General features: G+C 36.1%; 1 protein-coding gene across 1 annotated transcript; it reads left to right on the top strand.

Annotated features, from left to right (window-relative positions):
• Positions 1–5,670: 5,670 nt before the first annotated feature.
• On the top strand, positions 5,671–10,664 carry LOC137622173 (uncharacterized). Its single transcript, XM_068352612.1, has 2 exons — positions 5,671–10,457; positions 10,567–10,664. The coding sequence occupies exon 1, from the start codon at positions 5,671–5,673 to the stop codon at positions 8,098–8,100; it is 2,430 nt and encodes an 809-aa protein (XP_068208713.1). The 3' UTR covers positions 8,101–10,457; positions 10,567–10,664.
• Positions 10,665–10,877: the final 213 nt, after the last annotated feature.

The raw sequence follows: 10,877 nt of genomic DNA, 5'->3' as shown, positions 1-10,877 counted from the left end.
ATATATATATATATATTAGATTAAATTTAGTAAATTCATTATAATTTGATTAAGTTGTTAATACTTTTCCAACCTTTCGATCTTGTTTTAGTTTTTAGTTTATTAATAAGCCAGCGTCATTCTTAGTTTGATGAACTCTGTAGAGAGTCATATGACTTTTCAGTTTTGTTTTTGTTTACTACCTTCTCCCCCGGTATTAGTGAACCACTGAAGTGCCTTATTAACGATCACTGTTTTCTTTCCTATGAGTTGTGTTGACTCGAGTGGAAGGTTTGATCGAATAGTGTTGATAAGTGACGGGCAGTTCGAGTTCCTCCTCACAGCCTGACGCTTTGCCACTTCCTTTTGGGAATTTTTGGATTTTTTGGAATCACTTCCTTCGATACTTTGTGTGTGGTCGCTGGTGTTTGTCACCCGCGGCTTTCATCAGCCACGTCCCTTCCCGCGTTCGTCGGAGGATTTACGAACGAGTGCGAGATCCGTTGACGTCCCGGATTCTCGGAGGCTACCACCCATAGTGTTCCCGTGGCATTTTGGATTGCCTTCAGGCATTGCAGTTTGATCCAGTTGACCTGCTCATCAGCGTCAGTGAGTTCTTGGAACTCGTGGAGGTACGTAGGGCGGCATACTACAGGTATGAGATATTTTTATTGTTATTTACGACGATCGTGGATCGCTGAGTACCTCTAGGTGTGCACGCCCTTGTTTGCAGTACGGTCTTCTGGACCTTGTATGGTCTGATGGGACAATCTACCGAGGTTTTTATGATGATTCCCTTTGTATATTTTGTAAGATAATTATTTTCATAATTCACTGTTTGTTAAGTTAAGCTTAACGTTTAAGTTACTTTGTTTGTGCTAGGTAGGATTAATATTAAGTTTCCCACTTATGTTCTCTTTCTTCCTTCTACCTATCTTAGTTTGTTAGGTTAGTTTTTCTGGCCAGTGATTTTGAAAGGTAGCTGCCTGAAATGTTGTATTTAAAATCTTCCTATTTCTTAGCCTAGGGATTAACTTAGTTGTAGGTGATCTTTTAAAGATCTTAAGGTTAGTTTTCCTTTGATTAGTATATTCATTTATTTTGCTTAATATTGTTACCAACCCATTACCTTTTTTTTTGTATTTGTAAATAAATATTGTAACTTTTGTTGAGGTGTTTGTTCTTTTGTTCCCAAATTGCTGTGTTACATTTTTACTGACCGCAAATTTCTGAATAGAAAGAACCCTTGAAATTACGACCGTAAATACGGCCTTAACAATTTGGCGACCGTGACAGGATTTGCGCTCAGGTGTACACAGTAGTTGGGACTTTGGAACGCTCCTCAGTGGGGGTTATAGTATTTATTTTTTTTTTTTTTTTGGAAATACCTTTCCCTCCTATCACTATGGCTTATTTGGAAGACTTTGAGTTTAGTCCTGCAGAGTTCTTAGGGTCAGCTGACTGTATTCGTCATTTACCAATACTAGGTAAGGAATATCTGGTTAGTTGTGCTAGATGGTTGGGTATTCCGTTGAAAGGGACTGATACAAAGAGGAAATTGTTAATAATGGTAAAGAACTGTGTCATGCAAGGTTTGGCTGAGGCTGAAGGGTAACTTGGTGAAAATATTAGTGATAGAGGTAGTGAATTAGGAAATGATGATAGGGTAGTTGCAGATGATAATGGCATTAGTGGTGGTGCAGGTTTTTCATTATTTGATGATCCTCCTCAGACTGGTGTTATTTATGAAGGTCCGGCTAATTTGCTGCCAAAGGGAAATATAACCACAAACCCTTTCTTATCTGAAGAGAATTTAGGGCCAGCAGTTCCTACTGTTCCTATTAATTCTAATTCAAAGGAGATTAAAGAATATGACTTAATTTGTAAAAGGATAGAGTTGTTGAAATTGGAACATGCGGAGAACGAGAGGGTGAGGAGGCATGAGATAGAGATGGCCAACATTAATTTGGAAATGGCTACGTTACAGGGGGCTCCAAACCAATTTAGTACCCCAAGAGGTAGTCACCCTGAAAGGTTTAATATTGGGGCTGCATTAAAATTGGTCCCCATTTTTTATGAAAAAAATGTTCCGGAATTCTTCGAGGCCTTTGAGAGGGTGTCTACACGATTGTCTTGGCCACTAGAGATGTGGACGGTGCTAATCCAGTGTAAATTGGTAGGCAAGGCAATCAGGGTATATAATGCCTTGGAGGAAGGGATAGCCAGGGATTATCACAAGGTAAAGGCATTAATTTTAAAAGCGTATGATTTGGTCCCTGAGGCATACAGATTAAAGTTTAGAAATTTTAATAAACATCCTTCCTTATCATATGTAGAATTTGCCAGGTTCAAGGAGGAACAGTTTGACGACTGGTTGAAAAGTCGTCAAGTTGTCACATTTTCTTCCTTGAGAGAACTAATGCTTTTGGAGGAGTTTAAGAAATCTTGCTCCAAAGAACTAAGAATTTATTTAGAAGAAGTAAAGGTCACTAATTTAGGTAAGGCAGCTCAAGTGGCTGACGAATTTGTCTTGACTCATAGAACTGTACTGAAATTCCAAATGGAATTTGTATTTTCTTTTTTATTATATTATATTTTGTTTTATATCATATTTTGTTTAAAGTAGCATGGTCACTGGAAGACAGTTAGCTTAGTTTCAAGTATTTAACTACCCCCTTGGTTGTTAACAGCTCACTGCCTTCCTGCGGCCGTTTCTGGTTTTAACCTAACCAGCCACTAATGCTTTGCTTTCTTCCTGAGGTTGACGGAAACTTGAAGTCAGTTACGAAGGAGCATTCCATCGCTAAGGGTCTTGTAACTCGAGCTCCTATTCTTGATATAAGAATACACTTTGTACAGCTACCCAGTTAACGTGACAAGAACATTTTCTACATGTCCTTTGAAGTGACGAAGAGTATTATCGCCATGTAAACTTCTGTGTAATCCCGACCAGGAAGAAGCTTTCTTTCATCGCAACCCATCTCTACACGTACTTCGCCTTCGTCCCAGGATGATATCGGTGGGTCTGTAAAACTCAGGGGGAGTTTTTTTTTATGTCAGTCCGAAATCATTTAGAGGGATAATGCCATCCCATTTAAATTTGACTTCCAATTATCATCGCTTACTTTTTTCAATGTTATATTTTTTCATACCTTTCAATTTAGTAACGAGTTCGTACCCTTTTCAGTTTTGTAACGACTTCGTACCCTTTTCAGGGATATCATAAATTGTACTTCGTGGACTCCAGTTTGGACTATGGGTTTATATTTATTTACATAAGATTTCCAAGGTATGCAACTTGCCAAGTGTTATAACGTGCTTCACATAATAATTTGATTTTTATATGTATTTTTATGATCGTTGTGTAGTATGTAATTTGACATTTGCTAATATTTAAGGTATTTGGAAGAAGCTGAATTACTGCGGTTCCCCCTTGCCTCACGATGTTCAACTTTGTGTATTAGCTGCCGCATCAGCATCTGGATGAATTAGGATATTTATCAAATACAATAAATTACTTAATTTTTTTCACATTTTAATTATCCTTATTTAATTCCTGGTGTTTGTAAATTAAAATTCAGCGTATGGCGATCGTGACAGGATTTAGCATTATAGGTTAGGTACGTGATACAGAACGTGAATTGCGGTGTGTTCGAGGTTTCTTCCTGGAAGGGGTTGTTATAATTTGCTTATTTCTTTAATCGATTTTTTGCTGTTTAAGAAAGAGTTCGGTGTACCATTTTTACGATTCCGTAAGAGAGTTTGTTTACTTGGCAATTGATTTAAAGTTCTGTGTTAACTATTTATGCGGTTCATATTTTGCTTATCCCTTTGCGAATAATTTATTGCATATTTGAGTGCTCCTATTTCTCGCGTTATTTTGAGCTTTTTGCGTATTTGAGTGCTCCTATTTCTCGCGTTATTTTGAGCTTTTTGCTTCGTAATAACGTTATTTGTAACAAGTGGTGTTAACTATTTTGTTTAGAAAATTTTCGTTGGGTATTGCATTAATATACTTATTATATATATATTGGTGCTTGTTTGTTTATTTGTAGTTGTGTATTGTATTAATCATACTTTTTATATATTTTAGTGCCTGTTTGTTTATTTGTCGTCATAATGGCTGAATTGGTAGTGCTAATTGGTCAGCGTAAGATTATTAGGAAGAAGGTTACAGATTGTGCCAACCGTTCCTCGCAGTACCCTTCATTAGAAAATACTGCTAAAGTATCTGAACGAGGTGTTCTCCTGGATTATAGGAAGCGATTAAGTGACTTGGATTCTAAAATACAGATTCTAAAATTTTCAGGGGAATTTAGAGAGGAGGATTTGGATGCTGAGCTTTCAGCATGTCAATCTTACCATGATAAGATTTCAGGTATTTTGCCTTTGTTGGATGTAAGTGTAAGTGCTGGAAGCCCTCAACTTTCATTAACTACTGATATTGCTAGGAGTCTTTTGAGGCAACCCACTGCCCCTCTACCCAAATTCCAAAGTAAGGAAGGTGAGGATTTTTTGAAATTCATTAGAGAATTTGAAACTACGACCCAGAGTTTTAATTATCCAGACAGGGACTTGCTCTTACTTTTGAAACAACAAGTAGAAGGTAGGGCTAAATGTTTACTTGGCTCATTGGAGGCCGACAAACAAAGTTATAACGATGCCAAAGACTTATTGACTAAGGCATTTGCCTCGACTGAATTACGAAAATCGGCTGTAATTAAGAAATTAACTTGTCTAAATCTCAAAGAAGGAGAGGACCCTTTTGTCTTCTTTTCAGAACTTAGAAATATAGTCGAAAATTTCAAATATTTGCATATTGATGTTGAGGAGGTTGTTAGATATTTTGTTTGGTCTGCAATGAATGATAGATTTAAGTCTCATCTGGTTCATATCACTAATGTGACTCATCCATCATTTCAGCAAATTGTAGATAATTTCTTTACAGCATGTGAAAGGTATGAACAGGGTCAGACGAAAGGTAAATTGTCTGTCAGGGATAAAGTTGTAACTCATTCAAAGCCATTACAGGAAAAGACTAGTGCCATGGCTCTTAAAACTAAGACTGTTCCCGCCAAAGCTTGTAATTTTTGTTCCAAGGTCGGTATTTCTGACAATGATCATTTAAGTTATAAGTGTACTAAGTATGCTACCCCTTCTGATAAAATTTCTTTATTAAATTTGCATAAAGGTTGTGTAAAATGTGGTAATTTTAATCATTTTACTAAAGCATGCAAGTTCAGATTTCGAAGACCCTGTTCACATTGTTCGCAGTATCACATGGAGTATCTTTGTGGGAAACTTAGTCCTGACAGGTGTAATAGTAAAGAAGAGTCTTCCAAGGAAGCAAGCAGTGGGATAGCAGTATTGCCAAATGTTACCACAGGTTCAGTTCTCCCTACTTTCACATTTTGTGTAAATGGTCAAAATAAGCTTCACAGGGGTCTTAAAGATTCAGGGTCACAAAATACTTTTATATCTAGCAAGCTAGCTTCCTCTTATAATTTAAAGTCTTTGACTGCCAATGTTAAACTTACTGTGAAAGGGTTTAATGGTCAGAAGGAATATTCTACTAGTCTTGTTGAAGTTCCTATAAAGCTGGGGAATTAAATTTTTGCTGTTTCTGCTTTAGTTGTACCCTCTATAAACCTGCAATTAAATTTACCTTGTCTTGGTCAGGTAGTTAGTGTAATGCAGAGTAAAAATTTTGTATTTGCTGACAAGCTTTTATCAGCCAGTTCTCAGGGCATTGATGACATTCAGCTTTTGTTAGGAGTAGATTTTTCACATTGTCTTTTGGGAAGAGATGAAGTGATAGGAAGTCCTAATTCGTCTATTTATATTGAGACTACTTTAGGAATAATGCTTATGGGGAATGTTGATAGGTTCCTAATTAATCTTACTTCACTTAATGGTAAAGACAGTTTAGCCTCGAAACCACTGGGGGGCGAAAATTCTAATGCTGAAAAAGGTACATATTATAATATCCCTTGCCATTCTTATTTTCTAGCTACTACTGTATCTATTAATGATGAATTTAACGAGCTCAATGACATGACGACAAATTGTTCATTCACTGTCCTTTCAGATAAAGGAAATATTATTGATAGAAAACTGCAAGAAGCCACTGATCAAATCCTAAATATGGAGAGCCAATTTTATTTGAACTATGATCAGAAAATTTACAGTGATGAATCTAATCAGCTCAATAATTCTCTCGTGGATTACACTTTGAGAAATTTGCACACGAGAAGTGATGGACGTATAGTTGTTCCCTTGTTATGGAATGGGAAGGTATCACACCTTCTTAAGAGAAATGAGTCTCTTTCCAAGGCTATTCTTCAATCTAATTTGAAAAAGTTACTTCGTAAGAAAGGTTCCTTACAGTTGGTGGATAACTGCATAAAGGAACAATTAAATATGGGAATTATTGAACCAATTTTTGACTTGGAAGTATTTAAGGCTGAATACCCTAACTATTCATTCTTACCTCATATGCCAGTTTTTAAGCCAGAAAGGGAAACTACGAAATGTCGCATAGTGTTTCTTTCTAATTTGCAGGAATCCTCTAAGAAACTGTCATTGTCACATAATCAATGTATGTATGCTGGGCCTAACCTAAATCAAAAGCTTTCATCTGCATTTCTTAATAATAGGTTTGATGAAAAAATTTTAATTTTTGATTTGAAAAAAGCTTTCAATATGTTGGCTTTAAGTGAAATTGATCAGTCTAGACTATTGTTCTTTTGGTTTCGGAATGTTAGCGCAGGTGATTACACCCCCGTTGCTTATAAAAATGTCAGGCTTTCCTTTGGACTTCGGTGTAGCCCATTTATTTTGATGACTTCATTGTATTTTATGTTAATTTTAACTTCCAGTAATGATTCAAGGATTGATGAACTGAAGAAACTTATTTATGCCTTAATATATATGGATAATAGTGCTATTACCATGAACAGCTCTGATGACCTAAGGTGGGCCTATAAGCAGTTGGATGACATATTCAGACCCTTTAAATTTGAAACTCAGCAGCTGATAACCAATGATATTGATCTGCAGTCTGACATAGATCAGTCAGTTCTTACTCCTGAAGTCAATAAATTGTTTGGGCTTGAATGGAACAGACTTTCGGATGATATTTTCACTAGGCCAATTAACCTTGACCCAGGAGCTAACACTAAAAGATTAATTCTTAGGTCCATTGCCTCCCAGTTTGACATTTTTGGTTTCAACTTGCCTTTATTTAACCGATGTAGGCTTTTCATGCATAATTTGCAGTGTCAAAAGGGTTTGAATTGGGACCAGACTCTTAACAGTCAACAGCTCAAAGACTGGAGGAATATCTGTAGGCAATGTAATTCATCGCCCCCTCTCAAACTAACTCGGTTTGTGGGTCGAAGGGATGGTGAGTATAATATAATTGTTTTTACCGATGCCAGTTGTGACATATATGGGTGTGTCATTTATCTAATGAATGTTGAGTCTGGCAAACTTACCTTTGTTAATGCTAAAAATCGGTTGGTTAATACCCAATTGAAAGGTAAATCCATACCATCTTTAGAGATCCACGCCATTAATTTAGGAGTTGAGCAATCTATTGATCTTTATTTGGATCTTGCTGGTCCCAGTTGCATAAAACCTATAAAGGTGACAAGGATTTGTCTTTTTTCAGATTCTTCTTGTGCCCTGCAATGGTTAATAAGTTCTTCTCTTCAACTTAAGAAAATGAACCAATGTTCTACTTTTGTAATGAACAGAATCTATAGCATACAAAAACTTTGTGAGACATATCCTGTTCAATTTGGGTTTATTAATGGCAAGGAAAATCCTGCAGATATGGTAACCAGGTGTACGTCATATAAGTTGTTGATGAAATCTTGTTTTCTTTCAGGCCCGGACCTGACTAATATTCGGGCACCTGACATGCAGTTCACTATTCCTAAAGAGGGTTATCTTTCAGGAAATTACTTGAATATTTCTAATGTTCCTGTAGTTAAGAGAGAATGCTTGGTTAATATTTCAGATTTTTCAGATTTCAGAAGACTGGTTTTGCTGTACCGTCGGTGTATAATATGCATATACAAATGGAAAGCTAAAGTGAGAAGGGAAGTTAAGGTATAAGAAAAGAATTTTTTCTCTTTAGCTCTTGTCCATTTGATTTTGAATGATCAACAAAATCACTTTGCTGATGTTTTAGAACATTTTTCCAAAGGTTTTTCTGCAGTAAAGGATATACCAGGTATAGTTTCTCAGTTGAATATGTTTGTTGATAACGATGGCATTTTGAGAGTGAAGAGCAAATTTAAGAATGAGAAAAAATTTCCTATTCTATTATCTAGGGACAGCCATTTAACCAAGTTAATTATACTTGATATTCATCATAAATTAGCTCATTCTGGGTGCTATGCTGTTCTTGCTGAACTCAGAAGACACTATTTTATTCCTAGAAATTTTTCATTGGTAAAAAAGATTCTGAGGCAATGTGTTCACAGCAAAAGATTTAACGCAAGACCTGTTAATTTAAATCAAAATTGTTACAGGGAATTCAGGGAAGACCCACCAGCTGTACCTTTCGGCAATATTTTCGTTGATTATATTGGTCCTTTTACAGTTAAGCTGGAGAAAGAAAATGTTAAGGTATGGCTATTATGTTTTACTTGCACTTGGTCTCGTGCAGTTAATTTGAAAATTTGCAGAACACTTAGTGTGCCTGATTTTCTTAGGGCATTTTCTATTCATTGCTTCGAATTTGGCATTCCACAGTTGTGCATTAGTGACCTAGGGTCACAAATAGTTACAGGAGCTAATGTTATAACTTCATTTTTTAATGATCCCCACACTCAATTGTATTTTGAGGAGAGAGGTGTTAAACCTTTGACTTTTCAACAGTATTTTAAAGGGTGTAGTCAGTTAGGCTCCATGGTCGAGGTTTGTGTCAAGTTAACAAAGAGGCTTTTATATGGGTCCATTAAGAACAATATTCTTTCTTTCTTTGATTTTGAGTTTACTGTATGTCAAGTTGTCCACTTGGTAAACAAACGGCCAATATCTTTTAAAGAGGCTCTTAGGGATAGTGCAGCGGAAGACCTTCCTGAACCAATAACTCCCGAAATGTTAATAAGAGGGTATGAGCTTTCTTCCCTCAATATCATTCCAGATTTATCACCTTTACCTGAGGATAAAGAATTTGTTCCTTGTAGAACTACTAATGAATTTGAACAGTTGTCTAAAATTAGGAGTAAACTTTTAGATATTTACCATCATGAGTTTTTGCAAACCCTTTTAAGCCAGGCGGTTGATAGAAAGGGTAGATATCTCCCTGTAACTCATCATCCTCTAAAACCAGGTGACATTGTTTTAATTAAGGAAGATAATACGAAGATTAACAACTATCCTCTAGGTCGAATAAAGGAAACTTTCACAAATTATATTGGGGAAACTACACATGCATTAGTTTTCAAAGGCCGTACCAGACAAGTTTGCAAACTCCATGTTAATAATCTGATTCCTTATCTTTCTTTAGATGATGATGTGGACTTTAAGTCAAATGATTTGCACAACATTGACAAATTATCACCAGCTTCTGAGAGGCCTAAAAGAAAGGCTGCTGTGGAAAGCCGGAGGAAAACATCTGAAATGTTGAATTTATAAAATGATAAATTTAGATTTGTATGTAGTGTAAATAATTTATTTGGTAAATCCAAAAAATCTTTTTGGATTCGTTCCCCTGCAGTGTACTGAAATTCCAAATGGAATTTGTATTTTCTTTTTTATTATATTATATTTTGTTTTATATCATATTTTGTTTAAAGTAGCATGGTCACTGGAAGACAGTTAGCTTAGTTTCAAGTATTTAACTACCCCCTTGGTTGTTAACAGCTCACTGCCTTCCTGCGGCCGTTTCTGGTTTTAACCTAACCAGCCACTAATGCTTTGCTTTCTTCCTGAGGTTGACGGAAACTTGAAGTCAGTTACGAAGGAGCATTCCATCGCTAAGGGTCTTGTAACTCGAGCTCCTATTCTTGATATAAGAATACACTTTGTACAGCTACCCAGTTAACGTGACAAGAACATTTTCTACATGTCCTTTGAAGTGACGAAGAGTATTATCGCCATGTAAACTTCTGTGTAATCCCGACCAGGAAGAAGCTTTCTTTCATCGCAACCCATCTCTACACGTACTTCGCCTTCGTCCCAGGATGATATTGGTGGGTCTGTAAAACTCAGGGGGAGTTTTTTTTTATGTCAGTCTGAAATCATTTTGAGGGATAATGCCATCCCATTTAAATTTGACTTCCAATTATCATCGCTTACTTTTTTCAATGTTATATTTTTTCATACCTTTCAATTTAGTAACGAGTTCGTACCCTTTTCAGTTTTGTAACGACTTCGTACCCTTTTCAGGGATATCATAAATTGTACTTCGTGGACTCCAGTTTGGACTATGGGTTTATATTTATTTACATAAGATTTCCAAGGTATGCAACTTGCCAAGTGTTATAACGTGCTTCACATAATAATTTGATTTTTATATGTATTTTTATGATCGTTGTGTAGTATGTAATTTGACATTTGCTAATATTTAAGGTATTTGGAAGAAGCTGAATTACTGCGGTTCCCCCTTGCCTCACGATGTTCACCTTTGTGTATTAGCTGCCGCATCAGCATCTGGATGAATTAGGATATTTATCAAATACAATAAATTACTTAATTTTTTTCACATTTTAATTATCCTTATTTAATTCCTGGTGTTTGTAAATTAAAATTCAGCGTAAGAACAGGTTCAGGCAATTTCGTCAGCAAAGATAAAAGGAGTAAGAGGTGATAATAACAAGCCTAAGAATTCAGTGGTTCAAAATAATTTCCCTGCTAGTAACAATGGAAGATTCACGGGTAAA

Source organism: Palaemon carinicauda, chromosome 29 (genome assembly GCF_036898095.1).
Source record: "Palaemon carinicauda isolate YSFRI2023 chromosome 29, ASM3689809v2, whole genome shotgun sequence".
NCBI lineage: Eukaryota > Metazoa > Arthropoda > Malacostraca > Decapoda > Palaemonidae > Palaemon > Palaemon carinicauda.
Note: the sequence above shows the minus strand (reverse complement) of the source record. Positions and strands in the feature narration are given on the sequence as shown.

What these genes read in the sequence shown, in the direction of transcription:
- LOC137622173 (XM_068352612.1), top strand. Translation starts at nt 5,671, where the DNA reads ATGCAGAGTAAAAATTTTGTATTTGCTGACAAGCTTTTATCAGCCAGT.